The 26376-nt window shown below is 41.4% G+C and overlaps 1 protein-coding gene across 1 annotated transcript in view; it reads left to right on the top strand.

Annotated features, from left to right (window-relative positions):
* Nucleotides 1-26376, top strand: part of exoc4 (exocyst complex component 4) — a 102453-nt gene that overhangs the window by 529 nt on the left and 75548 nt on the right. The window contains exons 2-10 of the mRNA XM_068586867.1: nucleotides 958-1147; nucleotides 2465-2659; nucleotides 5942-6135; nucleotides 7703-7812; nucleotides 9895-9995; nucleotides 10137-10291; nucleotides 14532-14712; nucleotides 24341-24486; nucleotides 24718-24806. Coding sequence (XP_068442968.1) covers nucleotides 958-1147; nucleotides 2465-2659; nucleotides 5942-6135; nucleotides 7703-7812; nucleotides 9895-9995; nucleotides 10137-10291; nucleotides 14532-14712; nucleotides 24341-24486; nucleotides 24718-24806 — 1361 coding nt within the window. The remainder of the gene's footprint in view (nucleotides 1-957; nucleotides 1148-2464; nucleotides 2660-5941; nucleotides 6136-7702; nucleotides 7813-9894; nucleotides 9996-10136; nucleotides 10292-14531; nucleotides 14713-24340; nucleotides 24487-24717; nucleotides 24807-26376) is intronic.

Below are 26376 nucleotides of genomic sequence, written 5' to 3'. Positions count from 1 at the left end.
AATACTGTGACCTCGCTGTGACCTGCAACTAACGGGTTTGACAGCTGTCATCAACTGTCTCAACCTTACTTCCTCTGGTGAAAGTCGTTTGGAGAGAGCAACGTGAACATGAACATGGAGAGAGTTAAAGGCTTTTTGGAGGCCAAGACTATCCTTCGCCTTATAAGGTTCCAATGTGGAACATTCATTTATTTCAAGAAATGGTTTAATTTACAACCACAAGTAGTTGTGATACCTTATTTATCTAACATTTATCTTTGGCTGTCATGCTATGAAGCTTTTTATACTTATGATAGATACATGTAGCGGCTTTACAAGTTTAAGAGCTTCCTAACAATGGTTATAGTTTACACTATTTTTTATATATTTTTTAAATGGGTTGGCTTTCAGTTGTTTAGGCTGGAAACTGGCAATCTGATCTGGCAACACTAACCAATACTTGAGCCGCGGTTGGACTCATTTGTTACAGCATGGATGTACCCAGGGTCTGACATTTCTTCCTCACCTGCCACTGTGACAGGTCACTGAACGTTTCTACCAGCCACTCATTTTCTTTTTCTCAACAAGCCAGTAGAAATCCGTAATATATCATGCAACCTTTATCCTTGACTATTTTGAACTTTGAAAATGCTTTTTAAAAATAATATCTCTTCATATAAGGGAAACCTTTCTGCCATGGTGGCAGGTGACCTGACATTTTAGCAGCAAATTACATTCCGTGAATGTACCTGTTCATGTTGCCATGCTGGCTGATACTGTAGTGTGTGCACACATTTTTTTTTCTCCACCTTATGCTGCCTTCAAGTGCTTTATGTAAGCTCCCACTTTGCTAAAACCCAGCTTGTAATTGCCATTTCCAGAGGGTCTCTGCTCTCCACTCCAACGTTGATGCCTCCATGATGTGGATTTAGCTATTGACTTGAATCTACCGTTACTGTTCCCTCTTCTCCAATGCAGGACTTTGTCCAGCAGTGACGATGTGCAGGACAGGGAGACAGAGAAGGGTCGTCTGGAAGAAGCTTTTGAAACATGCGACAGGGACTTAGATGAGCTGATTGTTCAGCACTATGCTGAACTTACCACTGCCATCAGGACCTACCAGAGCATCACCGAGCGCATCACCAGCTCCCGCAACAAGATCAAACAGGTAAGACACTTACGTACACAAATGGACGCTGTAGGGTTGGAGAAAGCCATTACTCGTATTCGTGTGTACTTTGTTTATGATGGATTTCAGAGCAGTGACTCCAAGCTGTGTAATTAAAAACAAAACAAGACTATTTGCATTTATTTTAATTTGTCTCTTCATACATGAAGGCTTTATTAGATCAATTTGTAGGATTTTTTTTAAACTCTAAGACTAAAAGACAGACTTAATTAACACAAATCCTTTTCACCCAAGAAGGAAGCTGCCTACTTCGAAATTGGCAGTCGAAGTCAGAATCCCGAGCCTCTGGACATAATTTTCTCTATTACACTGGTTAAAGAAAAAAAAACATTGAAAATGTCAAGGTTAACCTTTAACGTCCCCTCCATGAGTGAGCCAATACAGATTTGGCAAAATAGTTCCAAAAATTCAGTTTTGGTACTCTTAACAATTCAGGATGTCACAAAAAGGTTCAATTTGCTCATGTGTGTTTGTTCCACTTTCCTTCCATCTGCTTTAAACACTGCAAACTCCCCATCATGGAAGGAGGGGGATTTCTAGGTGGCTGCATCTGTACCTCCGCCCAACCTCAAATCAGCAAAGCTAATCATCCAGAAGTGGAAACACCTGTGTAGGTGTGCGAGGCCAAAAATACCCCTCCCCACAAAACAAGTCTTCATGCACGCCAGAAAATCAAATGTTTCAAAGGAGATGATCACTTTAAAATGATTAATATTCATTTATCTTAGGGGTATTTAAGTTGATTTTATCGGTGTTGCCTGTATTACCCTTACTCCTTATTTTGTGTCACTGGAAATCCAGTTTCTTTGACAAAATTTGCTCAGAAATTCCAGTTTATTGTAGGAAAAAAAGAGCGAAGGTTAAGGACGCATGGTGGTCATGGATCTTTCTTAATAGCTCTGGCCTTCAGTAGTTCTGCTCTGTTTTCACTGCGAGTTCATTGAGATTCAACATTTCAGATTGTTGACCTTGCTCACAACTTAAAATGATAGACACACACATAAATTCCACTTTATTTAAACAATAGATCAAGCTTTACCATGAAGCTACTCTTGAAGTAACCTATATAACATAAATATATTTTTTTCATTGAAGCTTTAATAAGTACACATTTATAGCTGAGCACTTAGAAGTAAGGTGTGACTTTGTATTTTTCTAATCATTCAGCGTTCATTTAAACATGTATTTTTATTCATTCCCTTTTCTTTTGTGCATTGGTACTGCTGCACATAACATTGGCCTAGTGGTATAATAGTGTTTCCTACTTTCTTGATTTGAACTCACTCTTTCCTTCAGGTGAAGGAGAACCTTCTGTCTTGTAAGATGCTGCTCCACTGCAAAAGGGATGAGCTAAGGAAGCTGTGGATAGAGGGCATCGAGCACAAGCACGTCCTCCAGCTGCTGGATGAAATCGAAAGCATCAAGCAAGTGCCTCAACGGCTGGAGGCCTATATGGCAAGCAAGCACTACCTTCATGGCACAGACATGCTGGTGAGTAGACTAATGGCCGGAGACGTGGTGGTGCCTCTTTGTATGTGTGAAACTCTCCAGATTTTCAGTTATGTAGAGAGGCAGAAGGACGGAAAAAGAACACAAGTTGTTGTCTTGTATTTGAAGTGAAAGTCCAAGTGTGAAAATGTATTGACATACTTTATGTAAATGCATACGGGGTAAAACCGAGACAGCTTCTGAGACCCATGGTGCGCGCAGTACACATACATAAACACCACTGTCTATGAAGTGTTAATGCTAAGATTGATTTCTTAGCACCTCTTATCCCTCTAAAGAATCATTTTCCAGCTTTAACGGTCCGGTAGGTGCAACTCTTTGACTTCAATAGAACAGCATCTAAGTGCAGCGAAGGCGCTGCAGGTGTGTATGTTTGTGTGTGCTCTTTTGATGTGTGTTTTCCTCTATGCTTGGCAGGGGAGCCGAAAGGATGGTATTGAGGACTAAACGACCAGGCTCTGTGATCCCTCTGCTCCTTTCCTTCATTTCCTCTTCCTCTCTCCCTTCTCTGTCACACCCACACATCTTCCTTTTAGACTTTGGTAATAATTAGTTTGCCGAGATGGGGTTCAGAAGAGGAGAAAATAAAGAGGGATGATGATATGCCCAAAAGACCATGAAGAATCTCCCGTGTGGGGGTGGAAATAAGTGGAACTGCATTCAACCTGTGCTCAGTCAGTACAGCATGTCTTAAAAAAGGTTGTGGAAAGTTCAAAGTCAGTTGGACACTTCGCCTCTTTCTTGCGCACTTCAAATACGCTTTATTTGATCAGGATAGTGCGCTTTCATTGGTATATAAAAAGCCTACTTCAAAAGGAGATTTTATATGCCTCTGCATATCAGAATGCTGTTGGATGCATTCATTCTACCTTTTGCTTTGGTAACATATTCATGCAGTTCATGAATAAATGATTTTTGGAAAGTCCACTTTAAAAAAGACACACTTAATGCCTGGATAGGCAACATTGGACAAACTAGCAAGAACGCAACATACAACAAATGAGTCCAGTGTTGCCAACTGTTTTCCAATGGAAAAAAAGCAAAGGATGGACGGATGGACAGAAGTAGAATAGATGTCATGTATGCAGAATGAACAACTTAACAGAATTACAATACATACAGGAATTATATATATATATATATATATATATATATATATATATATATATATATATATATATATATATATATATATATATAAAATGTGTCCTCTGCATTTTTCCCTGATATATTGGAAACTGCCTTGACACACTCCCTTCGTGTCGCTCCACTGTAACATCATACTGCCTGTGTCACTTCTCTGAGAGTCCCTGAAGTGTTTATTCCCATCATGCTGTCACTCATTACTGCACTCATCTGTCAGATTAACGACTCCCTGGTTTTCACTTGTGCCTTCTGTTGCTGCGTCTCTCCCTATAATCTATTTCTACCCCTCTTTTATTGTTTCTTTTACAAAAAGTTGTAAAAGGTTTGTGCTTGCTGACTCATGCAGTATATATCTTTGTTATTATATTTGCTGTGTGGTGTGGCAAGAGTATAGACTAGCCAGAAATACATGTCCTCGCCTCTCTATCTCTCATTCACTGTCTCTCGCTCACCGTGTGTGTGTGTGTGTGTGTGTGTGTGTGTGTGTGTGTGTGTGGGTGTGGGTGTGTGTGTGTGCGTGTGCGTGTGTGTCTCTCTCTAAGGGTTGACAATTAGAATTCCAACTATGCTCTCTGTCTGCTATTGAATGGCAGTCTTAGACCCCACGGGTTTGGTTAAAACGAGACTGGCTTTGGTTCCAGAAACCGTCCTCTTCTCTCCTCTTCTGTGTCCTCTCATTTCCTTTTTCCTGTCGTGTCACAAAACCCAGGTGCGCACACATACCTTCTCCCCACCTCGGAGCTCAGAGCTAGTGATAACCTGTCATACTCTCCTCCACATCCTATCCCTCTTACAATGTCTGAAATTCACAAGAGGCTTCCTATCCCTCATTATGCTGACAGGCCCGGCCCCTAATGATGTTAAGCAGCCTCTGTCTTCCCAGCCCACTGGTAATGAGATACCCCCCCCCCCCCTCCTCAACACATACAGACACTTAAGTGTTAAATGATTTACAGTTATACAATCATACACAGACGCATCTGGGAGGTGTATATGTACACGCACACAGGACAGGCAAAGCCTTGCGGGCATGCCACGTTATTCTATTAAACCAAAGGGTGCTGATCGCGCAGCGCATTAGCTCATCTCGTCACTAATGTGCCTCTCATTTGCATCAACACACACTTGACCCATGCACTCGGCCCAGCCCCCCCCAACCCCACCCTTCTGTCCTGCACTGGCCATGCAAATATTCTTCACAGCGCTATCATCTGGCTATTAGTGTCCTGGAAATACACACAGTAATGCACATGCATACGCATAAATACACACTTGCAGACAAGCACATTTTATTTAATAGCATTATTTATTAGTTGCAAACAAAACACAACTGCTGATGCTCCTGCTAATGAAAACTGAGGTAAAAGGGAAGCAGTGAGGGAGAGTGAGTGACTCAGGACTGGGAGGGCAGGAGGAATCAGTTTTTGGAATGATATATATTTTTCAAAGCTTGTGCATATTAGTAGATTCGATAGTCAAAATAAGACAAATTATTAATAGTTTATTTAATCCATTAACAACACTTGTAAAGAGTGCCATTGTGGTTGTTCATCTCATTGTGTGGACTGGAGTGAGGCTTCACCATTGCAGACTTTCTTTCAGTTGGAAACAAAAAGATAACTTCGTACACAAGTTGAAGAACCTTGAAGACCGGCTAACTTAATCAGGGACTTGACTGAACAATGACTTACCACAGGGTTTCTTAATTTACATTAGATCAGACGTAGTAGGTGCAGTTTAAAATGGAAGGATCTGAAGTTGGTCTGACTGGCAAATTTGATTATTACAATCATGTTTCCATTAGAAACCATATTAGATTCGGGCAGATTATTATTTCTTTTTTTAGAAACAGTAACTACAGTTTAGTGTGATGATGAATTCAATTTATTGTCTCGGTACGGCCCATACGCAGTTATTGTTGGGTAATTATTCAATATTGCGGCGTAGAGATCCTCTGTGTTTTTTTCCTCAACATAATTGTCCTACATCTTTCTACTGTGTAAACATTCAGTAAAGACAAATAACAGGATAAAATCTTCAAAAGATCAGACGCTATATAAGTGGAAATGTACAGCAAGGGATAACCTGTGATTGGCTGTTATGTTGTCATATATGCAGGTGTCAGCCGTGGAGTCCTTGGAAGGCCCCCTGCTGCAGGTGGAAGGGCTTGGAGATCTGCGTCTGGAGCTACACAGCAAGAAGCTCAACATCCACCTCGTACTCATTGATGAGCTGCACCGACACCTCTACATCAAGTCCACAAGTCGTCTAGGACATAAGAACAAGGACAAAAATGCTGCTCGTCTGCCGGGGTAAAGGGCAGTTTCTTAAATGTCTTTTATTATATGGTCACCCCTTTGGGGGTCCAGATGTCTTCACATGAATACAAATATGAAAAGAGTACCTCACTCTGTGTCGAGGATGCATGGCCATTGACTTGATTGTGCATGCATAAAATACATGGGATACATGGTATATTATTGCTTCCTTCACTATTCAAAGACAGACAGTCTTGAGCACTGTAGTATGACTTATGAACATGGTATAACTTTAAGATACAGTACAGATTAGAGAATTCATTTCAACATATTATATTGGGTTACTATCCCTGTAAGAATTGCCATAACTGTACAAACATTATAATAAGTTTTGTTTAATTTTTCTTAGTGTTATTCGAAATCGCCCCCCAGATATGTTATCACTAATATACTAGTCTATGGAACAGTGTGCAATGTTGAATGAGACAGGGCGAGCCAGTTTGTTTAGTCTGGGGTACTAAAAGCTTTTCTTGTTTGCCTATTATCTATCGACGCGAAATGTAGCCTTCAAAGCGCTTTCTTTGAAAAGTTTTGACTGCATGGTTGTGAAATCATTATCAGTTTGTCCATTGCTGGGACAACTTGCCAATTATTTACTGTATGAAAAACAAGCCAATTACTGACAAAAACAATTAGACCGTGTGTAACTTGTTGTTCTAGTTGTTTGTTGTCTTATGATTGTTCTTCATGCTGGGAAGTTTCAAAGAGACAGATGAAAAACATATAATTTATTGTAAAGAGAATAACATCACTGATTCAAATTGTGAGATATACACTGAGACATGATATGTGTACACATATATAATATAACAATATTTATTATTACGAGCAGTTTATGAATAAGATGAGAGAATACAACACAGAGTTAAATGCAGCCACCGGGAGAATAACAAGCCATGCGTCTGTGACCCGAGAGCCAGCTTCTTAGTTGCAGCCGTATGACATATTAGGGATAATTTGGCACAATGACTTCGATCACACTGTTGATGCAGTTGTGGTGCTTAGAGTGTTGTTTGCACTTTTACATGTGTGTCTGTGTGTGAGGTGCAGTAATTATGGTGTTGGTGGTGGTGGTTTGGTGAAGTACAATGATTTATTACTTAAGGTCAGCCAGTGACAGGTCCTGGCCTTCCTGTATTGGGTTACCTCTAACAACAAGCCAGCCTCCATACACCCCACTCACTTAGTAGATACCTTGTGTTTATACAGCCCAACTTAAAGGACCTGGATTGCTCCCACCTCCGGTTTAAGGCTTGATAAATGGCTCATTGGAAAGCAGCACCAATTCCACCCATAGATGCAAGGCTTATTTGTTATAACATTAGATTGTTTTTGTTAGAAAAGGCCAGGTTAGTCGGTGCATTTCTGTTAGCGCATACTAAACTTTTATACATGTATGAAAGAAGCTATTACTCCAGATGTTTGGAGTTAATTTTTGCCTATTCCTCTCATATAGTCATGAAATCATGTTTTATCTGAGGCGGAAAACAAAATTATTAAGTAACGTGACTTTTTTGATCTTGATAATCTCTGGATTGCTGCATTGTTTTTCTCTTCGCAGCTCCTCGGCCAAAGACGCATCTCCAATTCCTGTGTTGGACGTTAGCAGCCTGTCCACCCCACGCAAGCTTTTGGATTCATCACAGTTCAGCACACCTGGATCCAGCAGCGGTATGTGGCCTAGAATTTAGTAAGATCGACTATTTGTTTTTTGAAGAGGTTGTCTAATGGGGGAAAAAATGTGTTGAGATGGTTTGCTCTGTATTAAATTGCATACATTAGCAGAACTACAGAGATAAACACATCAACAAAGCAGTAGTGTTGGTCTCTTTGGATAACAAAGTGTATGGATTTCAGATTGCAATTTTACTTTCATCATGCTGATATCTTTTGTGATAATGAAGTCATTAGCATCTCTCACACACACACACACACACACACACACACACGCACACACACACACACACACACACACACACACACACACACACACACACACACACACACACACACACACTATCATAGAATGCACCAGAAACTGCTGATCCAAACTATTGTACAAAGGACTAACCACCCCACTAATGCCTCTTTTCACATGTACACACACACAGACAATTCTACACGCATACACCTACATTTCGCTATTTACAGTATATGTCATAACACCTTCACCCGTGATCATAATATACTTTTCCCTTGCTAACATTATAATTATCTTATCCCCCCTATCTGTACCATTAGTCACCCAGCATCTTTGTCATCACAGCAGGCGAACGGCATTCATTACGCTCAAAATGGTAACCGGTGCTTTAACAGGGACTGATAATGCCGACTATAACTGTATTCAGAAATGTATGAATCCTCCCTTGGTTGCTGGGGCGTAGAGTCAGCACTGCATTCCTCCCAGGCAGAGAACAGAGGAACGCAAACAAAGATAATGAAAAAAGTTAATCCTGCAATAACTTGGTGTTCCCTTGGTGTTTCTGAGTTTTTATATTAAGCCTGGCACTTTTTTCACCGCCCACTCTTGGCGTTCTAAGTTAGCGACTCACAGTTTCTTCTCGGCTCTGTCAATGCCGTGCAAACCGTACGCCGTCCTGTGCATACCGCTCAGTCGCAACAAACATATTGGCTTATTGCTGCTGCTGCTGCCTTGTTACCTTACTAATCCCCTCAGTATAAATCAAGTTCGATCTTAGCAAATGATCCTGAAGAGCAAGGTTTCCCTGAAAAGAAAAGATGCGGCCAACACATTTATTTCTATCAAATGGTAGTTTAATTAAACTAATGAAGTTCTCTCTATTGTTCTCTATCTGTTTCGCTCTTACTTCACTGAAGGCTTATGTGACCTTGAGTACAACTGTCATCATCACTGAGTTCAGCCCATCACCATGAATGTTCCTGTTATGACCTTAAACACAATCGAATGTTACAAATCACCACAAATTCATAATACATATTGGTTAAATTTATCCACACTTTGGCCTAAAGGTAAAAGCTTAACCATGGCATCCTGCATTATGCAAAGAGAACACTGGTGATTAGCTAGAGCCAGGTGATAAGTACCTACGCACCATCATGATAACAAACTGTGATCACGACACATCATCCGGCTTCCATCAACGGCCTAGCTTGCCATTTTGGCTAATAGCGTTAGAGCACCTCATTTGTCGCTAGTAATTGTCATAATTATTACACAAACTCCAGTTGGAATGAGGGAAAAGAGGAAATACACCCAAAGTCCATTAACTTGCCATAAACATTAACTCTCTTAACACGCTTTGATGGGGATTTGGAAGGCCCTATCTAATGGAAATTAGAGCATCATTCCATGCTGTCACTCTCAATTTAGCTGCTAATGTGGCTAAGTCAGATGGAAATAGCATGAATGGGGGAGGATAACAGGATAGGTGCAGGTGTGTGCATTTACAAGAGGAACATATCGTATATTTTTGTAATTAAAGCTGTAATATCTTTTTAAAATCTTTTTTTTTTTTTTTTTTTACAAAAAAAGCTTCCAGGATTCTAAAATTTATCGAAATTTGAGTTGTTTCTCCAAGGACATTGTCTTCAGTCTTGAAGCACAATGGCTCAAAACCCCCAACATCAAGGAAATGGACAACAATTAGTTTTCAAGTGTTTTTTTTTCTAATTGTCTTTTTATAACAATCCATTTAAAAAAATAATTGAATCGCTATGACTGTAAATATTTTTGAATTCACGTCCTAAATGATGTGTATCTTTATACTTCAGTGCGTGAGCTGCAGCTGGACGTGCGGGACTTGAACCAAGCGGACCTCCCTGAGGTGGATCCAGAGGAGAACAGTGCTGAGTTCATGGGCATCCTCATCAAGGTAGATTCGTGAACGCCACAAACACTGTGAATCAGTCAATTTCTTCACCTCCGCTCTGTTACATCCACTCGCGTGTTCCGTGTTGTTATTTCATCTCTTGCTTCAAGTGAACTGTTTCTCTTGGTCGTCCTTTTTCTTAAGGCTCTGGCCAAGTTGAAGAAAATCCCTGAGACCATCAAAGCCATAATGGAGCGGCTGGAGCCTGAGCTGAAACAGATCGTCAAGAGGTCCACCACCCAGATAGCGGACCACGCATACCAGAGAGGAGAAAACTTGGCCCAGGAGAGCCAGCCAAGGTACAGTAATTATGAGACGGGCAGGATGAGGAAACACATACTGATAGAAGAAGACACTATGTTAAAATGTATTGGCTTCCTGAGTGTGGAGACTTAACCACGAAGAGGAAGCTATAAGCAGTTCTTTGGACATATTTTTGAAATGATAATGCCTGCCTGTTAGAAAATAATTAGGACAATCAGCAATGTTTACAGTGTAAACAGCGCCATGAAGCGACTGCTGAAAAATACCTTAATAAAGCTGTCACCTGTAGGCAAGAGTTTTTATTAAAGCAACCTTTCTACTAATTATTCTGTTGTTATAGTTTTCACATTAAACTCAGATCCAGAGTGTCATTAAGTACAAGGTGGTAAATCTCTCCTGTGGTTGATAAAGTGTGTTCTTACTAACACAGTACAGCAGTTTATAACTGCTGATATGTCTTGGACTGGTCACCAGTTGTTTTTGACTCATTAACACGCAGGTAGTCTTTTAGGTTTGTTTGCAGCTGACAGTGAGGGCAGGAGACAACATGTTGTGAATGCAGTCCCAGGGCGTTCATAGTCAGACAGTCAACCAGGTATGAAACACGGTAAAGACTAGGACTGGAGGCACACCCGCCTTAGACCATGAAAACAGATTCTCTGCTGCTTTAAACCTAGACAAGTCATGGTTATATACACACACAAACAACTTCACACCTGCCGTAGAAGACTGCTACATTTTAAAAGCAGTCACACCAGCTCCTGCAGACTTATACAGTGGGCAGACTTGGGAAACACAGGTCTCAGTCCACTGATCCCGAACCATTTAAGAGGAACGTCTTGTTTTCTGTCAGGGATGTTCTCTCCGGCCTCGTCTGCCTTCCCTCTCCGGTTGCCTGCTGAATCTCATCTGACCTCAATGTAACAGGCCACCTTGTAGCTCATTGCCAGCTCCACTCCTTACAGATTGTTTTAAAATTGCCTTCCTGTGTGTGCGTGTGTGAGTGCTTAACGCCGTATTCGTGTCAGAGCATTCGCATTTGGGTGAACACTTAGAGGTGTGTGTTTGTGTGTGTGTTTGTGTGTGATCTTGGATGCATACACACCTAGTTCTGCCTATGTTCACTTTAATTTAAAGCTGTGGCTTGTTGCTATGGAAACTCCAACCAGTGTACCACTTGTAGGGAACAATGGTCTTGCATATTACACACTATGTTTTATCGCACTGCAGACTAGCAGGCAACACTTAAGCACTTTACAGCCTGTATGGCGCTCTGTGGCTTACTCTTGGAGGTTTATGGTCTCGTTTTGTTTCCTCTGTGATCAGCCACAGTGAAGACATTTTTTATTTTCAACTCCTTTTACTAGTTTTTACTTTCAGTAAGATACTCCATACAGGTTCCCACTCCATGCAGCAAAGTTATTATCACGCACCACTGATCTGTGAGTAGTTCAATTTAATTTACATCAAAGCAGTCTTGTTGAACTTTTTCTTCATTTTGCATGACAAAAAAAAAGAGGCTTATTTCTTTTTGGCTTTTTGCTTTTAGTGGAGAAGAAATTCAGAATCCAATCTGAATCCCTTAGAAAGCAAGCTGATTTAAAGTGAAGAACTGCTTGAATGACCAAAACACATTAATACAAAGTATTTTAAATCCAATTTAAAAACAAGAAAAGCACATTGATCACAAGATAAATTGCTTGTCTCTTTTATACAGATTTCTTCTTCTGCCTGTTCAGTAGAGTAGTCTTTGGAAACGTCTGAGGGACAAATTTGTTTGATGTGTTTCTACTCTGTGGACTTGTGTATGACAGCAGGATGACCTGGCATATTTAATATTTAAAAACTGGTTCTTTAAACACTCTGCAGGCCCCTTTGTCATTTATGTGGCTGACAACCAACCCAATGATAATTTAATTTGGACACTATTGTAATAATGACACACACATACACACACAGGGACTGTGCGTAGACGTGTCTGCTCCCCGCTGTCTCCTCCAACTGTTCATCAGCAACGTGTGTAAGCTTCGATCCTGAGGGGAAATGAGTAGTGAGGCCTCAAAGAACAGACAATATGGATTAAGATGGCCTCCAGGGGTAGAAAATGAGGAGTAGACTGTCCACACTTTATGTGTGTGTGTGTGTGTGTGTGTCTTTGTGTTAGTAAGGTGGGAGGTACGGTGGAGCTTTGAAATGAAAAGAATTGGTGACGAGGTCAGAGCCATACATTTTGTGTGTGCCCACAAAATGTATAAATATATGACCAGGAATTGTTTGTCATATTCTGAAAGTTTGTGTTCACTGTGAATCTGTTTATAGAGCCGAGAGGGGGAGAGAGGGGGAGAGAGAAGGAGAGAGAGGGAGGGAGGGAGAGAGAGGGGGAGGGAGAGAGCGAGAGGGAGAGAGAGGGAGAGAGGGAAAGAGAGGGAGAGAGGGAGAGAGGGAGAGAGGGAGAGAGAGAGGGAGAGAGAGAGAGAGAGAGAGAGAGAGAGAGAGAGAGAGAGAGAGAGAGAGAGAGAGAGAGAGACACATAGAGAGAGAGAGGGAGACTCGCTGGCATTTCGCACCTCCTCTCTTCGTCTCACGAACATCTTCCGTTCTCCGAGTTATAGCTCATAGTGATTTGTGCCTGCTTTCCTCTCCATTAATAACATTTACTTGCAGCCACTGCCAGTGTAGTGACAGACAGCCAACCAAAATGCCCCCTAGTGAAGCATCCATCTTTCCTCTACATTATTCCGATACCTTCCCAGGAAACCTTGGCCACTTCACAAAACTTTTTAGCATGTATTCTTTTCTTACAGAATTTATTTGTATTGACAAAGTATTAATGAAGGCTCTCAGGTGCTTTTGAGTATGCTTAATAGATAGCATATACTTGCTTTTGTCTCAGCTTCTTTGGTATGGAAGCGTAAACTTTTATTCTGGTTAGCTGTACTTCTGGCTTATAATAACTGTTAATGTTTTATCAGCAGGCGACATTCAGTTAGATCTGTGTTAGAATACTTCAGCTGTCTAGAAAAGAAAGATGGATATAAATATGGCTCCATCTTGGACCATGAATTGACAATGTTTTGAACTTTTGAGCTGTAGTCACATCGAAAAAAGTATAAAGAAGGTCTCGACTCATTTAAAAAAGCCAGGCGAGAGTACTGAATGACCGGTGTCAGACAAACAAAGTGTGGTTGTATTTATTTAACTGTAGTATAACTCCACTAAAATAAAGTGGGCACTCTCTAGCATGGGTGAACCGGGTACTCATTCCAACTCGACTAATGTAACCTGTGTTCCCTCTTTACTTTGAAAGCTTTGTCCTTGCGCAGGGACAGCAAAGTCTGCATGAAAGCATTAGTGTAGATGAAGTGACGAAGAGTTTCCAATCCAGAGCGTAGCACTCAGATCAAGTGGAAGGTCTTTTTGGTTTTGGCTGTGCTCTCTTCTTCAGCCAGAGCCATTTAGAACTAATGAGAGTAGCATTTGAGTCCAGTTCGTGCTGCTCACTACTTTCTCTCATAGCCGGCTCCGGCGCTGGATTATTACTGTCGGAGAAATAGCTGTGAGTATGTGCTGAATGCAGAATGAGAATGGAAAAGGGTAACTGAAACACCCTAATTGGTGTAAATGTGAAACGCACTCAGTAGTGATTTGTGGGAAGATTATCTGTAGCTATTTGTTATTTTGCTTATTTACTTTCAGGACAACTATAGTTTTGTTTTTCAAGTCATATTTATTCATAGAGCACTTTTACAATTACCATTATTGTGTCGGTAAATATGGTGAAATAAGAATAATTTAGTAGAATGTATCTCTATTCGTCTTTCTGGTGGCAGTGAAGATGCAAAACAACATGTATGGACTGTGTTGTTCTAAATCATTTGGATGCCGTTTACAATGATCCTCAGTGTTTCTCTGCTGTTTTAAATTGGCAATACTGTGGGGTGTGGAGGCTTTTTATAGTCTTTGCTTGTGATGTGAAAATAAATTCTGTTAACTGTACTGTTTACCGGCTTATATTAAAACAGGGGCCAAATTCCTTTGTGGCTTTCTGTTTTCTTCTTAAAGAAAGCTGAGGCTAAATTATTTACCGTAGAAGTAGTGTAATTTCATAACTAATAAACTGTCAAGTGAATGTTGTGCTGCCTTACCAAATGAATGGATTCCAAAAGTGGAAAACTCCCACCTTTCCCCTCTCCTCCTCCTCTCCTCCCCCCCACTCCACACTCTCTGTTTCTCATCTTTGCCCTCCCTTTCCGCTCTCTCTGGCTCCCTCTACAGGCTGCTGCTGGATCTGCTGGAGCTGCTCTTTGATAAGTTCAAGGCGGTGGCCCAGGCTCACAGCGTGGTGTTGGCCCACCTGCAGCGGATCGCGGTGCAGGGCCCGACCGGCGCCTACGAAGAGGGAATCAAACTCTACGAGCAGGCCGACGTCTCTGCCAAGATCCAGACAGTGCTACAGGTCAGACATGAGCAACAGTAATAGACCAGTGTTGATATGCCTGGAGCATTAAGAAGACCATAAATGTCAAATAAGTGTTAAACAGCAACCGGTATAAAGATTATACAGGAATCAAATGTTCGTGGTCTGTTTGGGGAAATTATATAAGGTCCGAGAACACCCAAAATAAAGTCTCCTAGTCCAGAAGATTATATTAAAATGACATCTCTGTGAGCAATAACTTTTAGGAATTATGCATCAAGTCGACTTTGATGTTTGGCATTATTCTGTTATTGTGTTCATTAGACATTATTGCTTAAGAGTAGGGCCATATGGCAGCACTGCACCTTGTTGTTTGTTTTGCCTTCCCTTGCTGGCAAACCCCCAGGATTTTGTTTTTCATCCACCGCCATGGAGATTTGTTTGTCATTGATTTATTTTCCACCCAGCACTTGTCTTAAAACATTGATTTAATTCACCTTCTCTTCTGGTAAATTAATCAGTTGAGAAACTGGCAGTGATGTGATGGATGGCATTCAATCTGTCAGCAAGAAGTAGCCGGAGAAAGAGACAGGGGAAGCTTGATTGCTTGCATTAATTTAAGGTTCTTTTAATTGGCGTGTATTTATGCTGGGTTCTTGCCCCCTGCTCCTGTTTGATTGGCTGAGGGGACCAGCAGCTGTTGAGCTGACCTATGGCGAATCATGGAGGAAATTCTGTGGCAGTAGTTGCTCCCATCGGTGTATGTGTGTGTGTGTATGTATGTGTGTCTGCCTCTGTGTGTAGAAAACAGCCTTTTCCCTTCTGCTGCTTCCTTGGGAGTTGTGTAATGTTTAATTTATCACATTTTCTGAAGTATTTCTCATGTGTATAGCCACATTTTAACCAGCCTGAATTTATTTTAGAGGATAAGGTACTTCTTACTTAATTTGAACTGGCATTTCTCACCCACGACTTAGATGTACAGTATATAGACATATAGATGTACAGTATAAACACAAGATGGATGAGAACCGTCTTCTTAGGAACTTGATTTTGATCTTTTTTGCAGCTCTCTTGGAAAGTACAGTCAAATTTGCTTCCTGCTGTACTTTCTCCCGAACGCTTTGATTGTTGTCATGGTTATGCATGGCAAGGTCAGTTCTTTCTCTGCAGTGTTTTTACTCATCATAAAACAAAAAAAAATGAATAGACTGACAGAGTGCTGTTGCCTAGTGAAATATAAATTGAAAGCCTATCTATTTCTAACTCACACTCCAGCTTGTCTTCTTCCAATAAGTGGATGTTTCCCCCCTAGCCGGCATGCATGGCTTCAGAGTGTTTCAGTGTGTACAGTACATGTATTTCCGAGGGTGTGATTGTGCATAGGCATGTGCTCAATGCAGTTACAGAAGGCATTAAGCCATTCCCCAGCATGCGCTCACTGCCAACACCTCGTTGCCAGGGGCTTCACTCTCACCCGTCTCTGCGATGTGAGATAATGTAATCTCTTGATTAGAATACTCATTACGTGAAATGAGGTTTTCTTATTCACTCACTCGTGTTATTATTTCCTGACCGATTGTATCGATATGAAAGGCCTCGTCCATCCCACCCTCCCTCTTGCCATTTCTCTCATCTCTTGCTTGTTCTTTCGCCTTTCTCTGCCGCTCTCCATTTCCCCTCGCTCCTTCTTTCTTCAGCATCATCCCTGCTGTATCTGTATTGTAGTCTCTCAATTTCCCAATACCTTGCGCATAGCCCTCCTGCTCCATGTAATTTCCTTCTTCATCTCATTATCTTGCTTTCTTTTTCTCTGCCAACTCCCACACTCCGCTTCACCCCCTTCGTTTAGCCCACTCTGTCTGAGAGACTCGCATATCAGCAATGAGAGAATCACAGAATTTAAATTCCTACAGCTCCCACAGAAGCTCTGTTAAAGTTTATAGGATGCGGAGTCCTTATCTCACCTCTTAAAACCCCCCAAAGGGGCAGGAACCTCAACATTGGTCAAAGTTTGCATACGATCTTTGTTAGTCCCTCATCATATCTTAAGTTCTACTTCAACTATCTTAACAGTAAATCACTATTGCATCCAGAATAATAATGAATAGTGATACTTTTATAATTGGTATGACGGCTTGAACAGAAGCAGACTATGCTTTTGCCTCTTTTCACAGTGAAATCATTGCAATCCCTGCCTGTCTTGCACCTCTTACATACTGCAGTTCACATATTTGACATGTGCAGAAACCTCTTGGTAGGTGTTTTTTCTACTTTTTTTTTTTTTTTCCTCCCCCACTTTGAGAAGTGGAGATACCAAGTTGACCTTTCCACATGACATACCAGCAGACAGATGCAAGAGCCGAGAGAAACACAGGGTGAACCCAGTTAGAAGGCCTTGGCAGAGATTTGCCGTTCGTCAACGTACGATTGAGGCTCAGTAGGCTTAGATTGGGGAGTAAGCAAAGAAGCTTTGAAAGTCAAGATTCATGTAATGGTTCTAATCCTCGTTCAGAAATGCCGCGGATGCTTCTGCTGTTAATTTAAGTGTGAAAGTATTGATTCTCAAAGCATAGAAGGCTGGATGATAATCAGCGGTATTGATGCTGGAAGGAGTGTTTTGAGCTTACTTCCCAATCTTCTGCTTTTTGTAGAATATGTGTGAGTATATCTATTGATTATTCACACCATTATTGAATTTACATTTCTAAGTGTACACCCATGCATGCCTTTGCCACTCTGTTCCCTGTATCCATGATTGCCTTTTCCCTTTTCCATCCGAAACTTTCTAGTTCTTCAAAGCATACAACACAGTGACTGGGATTTTTGTGTATCCAAAAATGATTAATGTGCTTCTCTTTCCTTTTAAACCTCAATATGGTCGCATCTGACGGTCTGTCAGCTTGGCAAGTTTAATGTGAAATGTTTGTCAAAACAACATCAAGTGCCAAGAAAGAAAATCCACAAGTTTCCTTTTAATCATTAACAAGATAAAAGTCACAATACGTTTTCAGGTAATTGGGTAACGCAGTTCATAAAAGATCACAGTCTGTAAACCTCTTTTTGAATTCTTCATTAAGATCACCCAGTGGGAGTGTTATTTAATGTATATTTGCCACAAAGTCTCACTGCCTACTGTCGTTCATCACCCCTTGACCTTGTCGGACGTTCAGTTTGAGGCGTGCAAGTTTGTTAATTAGCTCGGCATTTGCGCACATTGCAAGGATGTGTGACTGGGTGACTGCTTGCCGTGTCCGTTGTCTGCCGCGAGTGTGTGACCAGAGTGCAAATCACACTTTTAATGAGTGGCTTCCTCTCTGCAGACAAGGGACTTTGAGCCCGCATTCAAAAATATGGATAGATGCTGGCTATCTGCCTCGTGACGGAACTGATTTTTAAATCACAAGACGCGTCGTCACAGAACTGGAACCTGCGTATATATTAACATTTTCTACCGTAGCCAGAGATAAAAAAGCTTTTTTGATGTCTGGGTTTCAAAATAAGGAATGAAATTTGACATGTGGGCACCTGTCTCTGCGTTAGAATTCGCTTGGTGGCACTAACCAGTTTCCAGATTCCTTTCTCACTTTGGTACTGTGTTTTTTTCGGGGCTTTGAGGATTTCTTTAACACAGTGCTTCCATCTGTCTTTAACAGAACATTCTAATATTATTTCTTGTTTTTACGTGGTTCTGATCTCATTCCTCTTCCCGCTCTGTTTTTCTTAAATATTTAGTCGCCCCCTTGACTTTGAAATTTACCTCATGAATCCTTTCATTGTAATAGAGTAGCCAAGACAAAACTATATCCATAGTGGCTTAAATATGCACTGCCTTCTATCGGCTCATCAACGGAGTGAAAACGAGGCGAACTGAACTGCCAGAGAGCAGCCAGAAGACAATGATCTCTTTTAATTAGATATGAAGCACAGACATCGCTACGTTGTTCTCGCCCAACATTTTAATCAATGTGTCACATTTATTCTGCCTTCCAAAGCGCTGTCATATTTACATATTGCCAGAGCGCAGTGAAGTCTACCATCTCGATGGTAAAGTCTCTTGTCTCCCATTCCCTCCTCCCTCCCCTCCACATATATTAACTACATCAAATCACTGGAGACCTGTAGACTTAATCAACTGCTCATGTGTGTTTTTGCAATCATTTCCTTGACTTACACTTAATGGCCTTGTTGCAAAAGAGTACACACTATCATGTCCTCCACAGCAAATGCTCAGAAACATCAACATGTATTATTTCAGGGACGAGCCAGCAGCTTAGTTTTGTCTGTAGACGGTTACATTAATATTGTCACATATTCAGCGAAACAAGGTGCTGTTTTGACGATTAAATAAATAAAGTCAAAGGGTTTGTATGGCACATGCTTAGATGCATTCACTCTATGGTTACAATTAATATAAGTCAGCAGATGAAGGCTATTCACTACAGTCTTAGATAGCAACAACAGAGAAAAGTGACTTTGAACTTGAAGGATACCATAGCGGTAGAGTTTACCCATCATTTAAAGCAATTATGGTGAATAGTTGATAATGTATGTTTATTCAGTGTTGTCTTCTCTTTTGAGATTCAGATAAAACATTTTGAGTAATTATTGCCCTTTCATCATATTCCATGCTATTTTAATGGATAGTATCCATAGAAACAACATTCATCACCACAAACGCTTCCCCTTCTTTTCCTCCTCCCTCTTTGTTTCAATCAATAAATACACTCAGAAATGTTTTCACACTGAAAAAGAAACATGCTGGATGCGCGGCAAGGACACCGAGAGGAATGAAATGGGTTCCAGTGAACAGGCGGGCACATCCTTCCCTCCCTCGTCAACAAGATAGCCTTCAAAAGATCGACTTGATGCGGCACGCTCCAGGTGGGAACCCCCACTGGTTAGCGACAGCTCAGTGCTGCGGGAGTAGTTGTGGCCGGAGCTCTGTCAGAACTTGTGAAGGTTGTTGAAGTTTCTGGAACACAATCAATACAGGCTGTATGAAGAACACTTTCTTTGACGGCCAAGGACACCCTGGGCTTTAACTTCAAGCTAGCAGCGAGGGATATCCGTCAATATGTTTTGTGACAAGACACCAGCCAAGGGATTTAAAGGGAAAACAGCCGATTTCAATAAAGCCTTGAGAAGCGTCGAGATAGATGATGACTTAATAAGAAACAGAGGGGGAAAACAAGCGAAGAGAAAATGAAGTGATATTTATTTCGTCAATTTTCGCCTATTGACTGCAGAGTTCATCCAATGACAAGTGTTCACCTGCAGAGCTTTAAGTGGTGCTCTCCTAATTGCACTGATGTGTTGGGTGTTAGGGCCCTAATGGACAGAATGGAGGATGAGGATACACTTTCAGAGTGACATCAGGACATTTGGTTTGGAAGAAAGAAATGAGAGTGCTGATGAGGAATTACAAAGACCGACTTTGCAGTAGCTTTTATTTTTCTCATTTTTTATTTTTAATAGAAGTTGGCACTCAGTAGTGCAGGAGACTGATTCAAATTTGGGACGAGACCCAAGACATTCAAGTGGCGGACAAGGTTGATTGGTTGGTTGATAGAATTACATTGAATAGTTGGTGGTGGAAATGATTGTCTTTGTACGGAGAGCTCTTGAAAGAGATGTGAGTTTTGCATGTTCGCCCACTCACACACACACACGAGCACCCAAACACACATTGGAGCCTGATTATTCACATCTGTACATACCAACCTTCTTTTCATCCATTGTTCCACAGGTTCAGATGAATATTGATTTGTTTTTTTTGGGGGGGGGGGGTGGAGAGGGGAATTCAAGCAGTTTGTTTCCTCCTCTCCTGTTGGAAATTCACTGAACTAATGAAGCATGGAGATACTGTGATCCATCTCTACTGTAGTTGTTGCTAAGTTGCTAAGATGTTTGACCTGTTCAAACAGAAGGAAATATGGAGAGAGACATTACTTTTTATCTGGTTCTACCTACAATGCCGTTTGTTTCCTCTTATGTCCGAGCCAGTTACGTCAGACGTATCAATACTCCGTGCTGATACTGAATTAGATATGTTTTTATTTGTAACTGAGCTTTGATAATTGTTTCGTCAACCATTGAATTTGTTTATTTTGGTCATGTCTGTATGGGGGCTGTTTTGATGACAAACTTTGTTTTCCCTTTGTCTCTGCCTTTTGTGTCCCCATTGTCTCCTGATTACAGTTTTGCTTACGTCTAATTTCATCTTTTAGTGTCATATCTTTTTTAATACAATTCCCTCACGTAATGTTTTTTTTCCATAAGTATAATACATTTCCTTTTACTAATTCCTGATTTTCCTGCTTGTCCTTATTTTTGACACCTCTTTGCCACTTCCTTCGTGCGCCCCACTGATGAGCCGTGCGGTCATACACAGGTGACAGTAATAGGATCTAGGTCTCTTCAGTGCATGAGTAATAGCAGTTTTAATGAGATTTCATATGCTTGACCTGATGGGTTAGAGGGAGGAGGAAGGAAGAAACGGAGATTGTCTTACGGGGACGAGTACAGTACATGCAGGTGATATGATGGGACTGCGCCATTGTTGCTATTCGTGATTAGCAGTACCATATAGAAGTACAGTAATAGAAGGACAATAATCCACACAAAGTAGGGATAACATTTTGTGTTAAACCGAGCAAATATCCTATTTAATATTTCTCAGCCATGTTCATTTTGTAAAAAAATCCATGTTGTGTCCATATAAATGCAGTTGCAGCACATTATTACAATGCATACAACTTTAATGAAAGACTATCGCCAATGGTGCAACATTTAGTAGATCTTTTTTTCATGCGTTTGTAGCTCCCTGCTATATTTGGAACGTGTGATGCTAGGAAACTACAGTTAGTTGTGCCTTGTTCATATTAAATAGAAGCTAACGAGTGTAGTGTGGATGATTGCAGCTTACTGGTGACATGTGGAGGTAGTAGTTCGCTCATATTAATTCCGTGGAATGTATTTAAATAGAACAGCCGACAGGTGGAGATGACTTTGGCTCATATTAACTCAGAAAGATCGCTGTTGCCAGAATTAGTCGCAGATGTCGGGAAACCGAGTCTCTTTTTTAACTTCCATTTTACGGTGTTAAATCAGCAACAACTGGTTATTTAACCTGGGTTCTCTCTTTGTCTCCCAGATTTTTCTCTTAAGCATTCCGTTCAGTGTTCGCTCCACACCTCTAATCCCTTGCTCTTTCTATTCTCCACAACTCAAACTTTAGCTCTCCTTCTGTGTTACTTTATGCCTCGCATCCCTCTCTTCCTCTATCTTTCTCTCTCTTAGCAGTCCAGCTAATTGCCTCCAAAGTTCACTCTGTCTCTGGGCTAATGCAATTTAAGTAGGGTCGGAGCCCCTTCATCAGCCCAGTGCTGGCATTTCATTAAGTCTACTTGGGCGTTAGCTTGCAAGCAAGTGGGGTTTTCGCTCCATCAGCTCATCATTAGTAATTAATACACTGATAGGATTAGCTGCTGCATGAGGCTAGTGGCAAGTGGATGCCCTGGTGTTGCCAGTTGGAGAGGGCACGTGTGATGGCCTCCACCGCTGCCTGTGATGTGGGAACGTATGTTCAAGAGTAATTACACGTGTGGTCGGAGATTGTGTGTGTGTGTGTGTGTGTGTGTGTGTGTGTGTGTGTGTGTGTGTGTGTGTGTTGAACTTGCGTATTTACATTCATGGCCAGTCGCTGTCGCCAGTCTTATTAAACATTGAATTACAACCATTTTAAGTTGGAGAAATTCATTCAATATTGACTTTTTTTTGTAGTAAGCTATTGAAACCTCCACCCTCAATATGATACAGGACGTATTATTCTTTTTAATGGCTGTGCATTTGCATGAAAGTTCGAGCGTGTGCACTCAAATTACGGTCGGCGCTAGCATGGCTTTCCCATGCATGATGGGGGTAGCTCTCCGCAGCGTTAATTACATCATTATGGTCGGGATGGATCTCCATCTGCTTGGCCATTACTCCTGTCCCATTCTGGGCTGACCCACACAGCGCCTCAGAATTAGACACACACAGGCTAAATGGCCCTCCTAAATTATGAAGCTATTAGATATGGGAGGCTATTTTAGAACATATGTATTCACACGGGGAGAGGAATGAAGAAGGGCGCGAACGAGAGAAAGGGGAGGATGAAATCGGGAAGACGGAGCAAGAGGGAGAAAATAGAAATGTGAGAAATGAAAGATGATGAAGCACGAAGAGATTTTGAAAAATGAGAGCCAATGAGAGCAACAGATGATCGAGTAGAGGAAGTTCACTTTCTCTGTCTGGCCACAGTTTCACCGTGCTTGTCCTCGGCTATTGTTAGAAGTTGATAAGATTTTTATGAAGCAGGATAAGACGTTGATGGATTTCACCATGGATCATGTCGACAGATCAGGGATAAGGTCGACAAAGTTTTCATGGCGAGAAGGACCCAGTCATGTCAGTGGCCTTTTTCTATCTCAAAGTTTTGATTTTCTTTTGTTTTTCAGGATTGGCTTGGTGTATTGGACGGGTTACTGCCATAGATTGTGATACTACGAGTCACGCTGAATACAAAACCTGCTGCTCGGGCTGTCCAATTCTGATCTGCTAGATCTGTATCTCTGCTGAACAAGGGGATTCAATATGAAAATAAAAGAATAACTCAGCAAAATACTCTTGGAACAAAACAATGAAATGTAATGTCAACTGAATGCTTGTAGCACAAATGTGGCCCAAGAACTGCGAAGAAATAGAAAGCAGTGCAAAATGGATATACAAATATAATTGAAGTGACTCTGGATAGAGATTAGGTCAAATAATGCTGATGATCCAAACAGTTTTATTTGAACACGGCAAAGGAACCGTACTGAGTTCCACACAGCGACATTATTTCTTCAACATGACTGAGAGCAACTCGTGGTTTCAGCTTGTTTTGCAGCGAGCTCAACAAAATATGAACATAACCCGATAGTTAATGTATGTAAATGTGGGTATTTTTATGTTTTTACCTATACTTCTAGAAGTAGACCTGCTGCACAAAGGCCTTCTAGTTAAAAAAAGGTACTCATGAATAAGTTGATAAGTGAACAGAGCAGGCGGGCTGAGCTTACAGGATATGATTCTGTGGGAGCTTTGAAGTCATTAATAAGCCTGAGTACTGTAACATTATCGAAGGTGTAATACCAGGAAGCTTATGAATGTGATAAATGAGGGACTAACATTAAAGTAACCTCGGCGAATGGCTTTACACTATTAAGTCAACTTATAATTGAGATTGATGTTTTGCACTTTGTGATGTTTGTGCTTTGAAATACCACATTATGTGTCAGTGGACCTATTACTCGTGACTTTGTAATATTCTATTGGACCTACTCGACCGTGACCCAATTCGCTTTACGAACTTAAAAGCGAAGTGTCATCAACAAACGGTGCTTAATATGAATTTATAACAAAAATATTGTTATTATACTTTCTTTTATTCGTCATTTAAAATGTTTTTTCTTTTTTAAATTGTTTGCAGAAAAAGCCAAAACAGACATGTCTTACACAGAAGCACTAAGTTTGCACTTAGTGTGTGCACGGAGACGTGGACCCGTGACCTGGCTGAAGGACAATCTCCCATAATGATTTCTGCTTTTCAGCTTTTGACCTTGTGCTCTGCTTGCTGTTTTAGGTTCTGCTTATGGAGTATCTGGACGTCAAGAACAGCCGCAGTGCCACAGAGCCGTCGGCTCAACTCTCTTATGCCAGCACTGGCAGTGAGTTCGCTGCCTTTTTTTCCAAGAAAAAACCGCAGCGTGCTAAGCAGTCGCTCTTCAAGTAAGGATCCCATTCTTTGCAAGTGCTACACCAAACTTATAATAAAAATAATATAATAATAATAATAATCCATGATCCTATATATAAGAGAAGTCTTACATTTTAAAGTCTTAAATGACCAAAACTATATTTTAGGATACTTAAAGGGGTTCTCTCAGGCCCAAGGCCATTGCTCATTGTAAATATATTTTTTTGTTACATTGTGTGCTGAAGCTTTTGTGTGTTTCACAGGTTTGAATCTTCTTCCCATGCCATCAGCATGAGTGCCTACTTGAGAGAGCAGAGGCGAGAACTCTACAGCAAGAGTGGCGAATTACAAGGTGAGGACGGGGGAAAGAGGGATGAACTGAGAAAGGGAGGAGAGAGAAAATACGGAAGACTCCTGAACAGCTGGATTGGAGAAGTGAAGACGGATGGAAGGATAGTGAGATGAACAAAGGGAGAGAGAGAGATGAAGGAGCAGACGGCGTGAAAAGTATTGACAGAAGAGTGAAAAAAAAGGGAAAGTAAAAGCCGACAGAGCAACGAGAATAAATTGGGGCAGGGTTTGAGGTGTGTGGTGGATAAAGCAGGAGAGAAAAGAGCAGCTGGAACACAAAGCGAAGGTCGTGTGGAAGGATGAAAAAAAGGGAGAGAGGCTATAGGTGTAGGGGTCGAGTGAGAGGAGATCTAAGTCGAAAAAAGAGAGACCTTCGAGCTTTCTGAACATGCAGGGGAAAAAAAGGGTAAGTGCAGACGGATAAATGAGTCGTGAGTTCTATGAAAAGATGTCTTCCTTTGAATGGCAGCAGGATATAAAAAAGGTGGATGGAGGTGAGGGTGGTTTGGTCTTGTGTGGCTAAGATGGAGGCGGCGGGATGTGGACGGCTCCAGCCAGAGACTCGATGGAGGGATTTGGAAAGGTGGAATGAGAGCATGAGGGAGCAGCGTAACAAAAGGCCCGGATAGGAAAAGGGCATGTTGCAGGTCGAGAAGTTCCACTTGAAAAAATGAAAGGCACACAACGGGATCGCAGAGAGGAAAACGCCAATGGAGACTGGCGAGAGGCGGAGAGCAGGGTGACTTTGCAGAACCCAGCCTACAGAGAGAGGCCTTGAAAACCTCTCTCTCACGCGCACACAAAATAGCACAGCGAGCGCGCTGCCCAGCCAGACCCTGGAGAGTCGGTGCTGTGATCCAGCTCCTACTTCTGCCGTGTCTCTCCTCGCTCTCCGTTTCTCTGTCTGCGACCTTGAGGTTTCAATCAGCAGTGCCTGACAGCGCTGTTTGTCCGCTACTATTCTTTTTTTTTCACACCGAGCTCCTATTGGCGTTGATTGGATGAAATAGAAAAAGGTGGGAGATGGACAGAGCCTGAAACTACTCCATATCTGATCCTTTGACAATATCTGTTGAACTAATTATGACTACTTAATGTTACCGATTTACCTAATATAGTATTAATTAGGCTTCTCTTAGTATTTAGCTTAGAAATAAGCAAAGGAATGACTTGACTGACAACGCTAGAGGACATTCCAATGCAGATGGAGGTTCAAACACTTATAGAGTATATACAGTAGCTGTCTGTAAATGTATGCAAAATGTACTGCCTCAGTTCCTCCCACCCCTCCGGCACCAAAAAGAACAGCATTGATTAACTGTGGATAAAGAAAACCCCCAAATGGTCTTCAAATAACAGCTCTCTTTTTTTCTTCTTCCATCTGTCGGCGTCTCAGGAAAAGGGAAAAAAAATATTTTTTTTGACTGGCACATTGAATGCCTCGAAGCGTTTATAAGAAGATGAGATTTCTCTGGGCTTTCATTTCACCTGTCACAATGTGTAGCACCGGCCACGAGCCCGGGCCGGGGCCTGAATGGCTGCAAAGAGATTGAAGGAGTAAGAAATCATTT

The sequence above is a fragment of the Clinocottus analis genome, unplaced genomic scaffold, assembly GCF_023055335.1.
Source record: "Clinocottus analis isolate CAN_PGR_092001 unplaced genomic scaffold, fCliAna1.0.p SCAF_20, whole genome shotgun sequence".
Classification (NCBI taxonomy): domain Eukaryota; kingdom Metazoa; phylum Chordata; class Actinopteri; order Perciformes; family Cottidae; genus Clinocottus; species Clinocottus analis.
The sequence above is the reverse complement of the archived record's forward strand: the minus strand, read 5'-3'. Positions and strand labels throughout refer to the sequence as shown.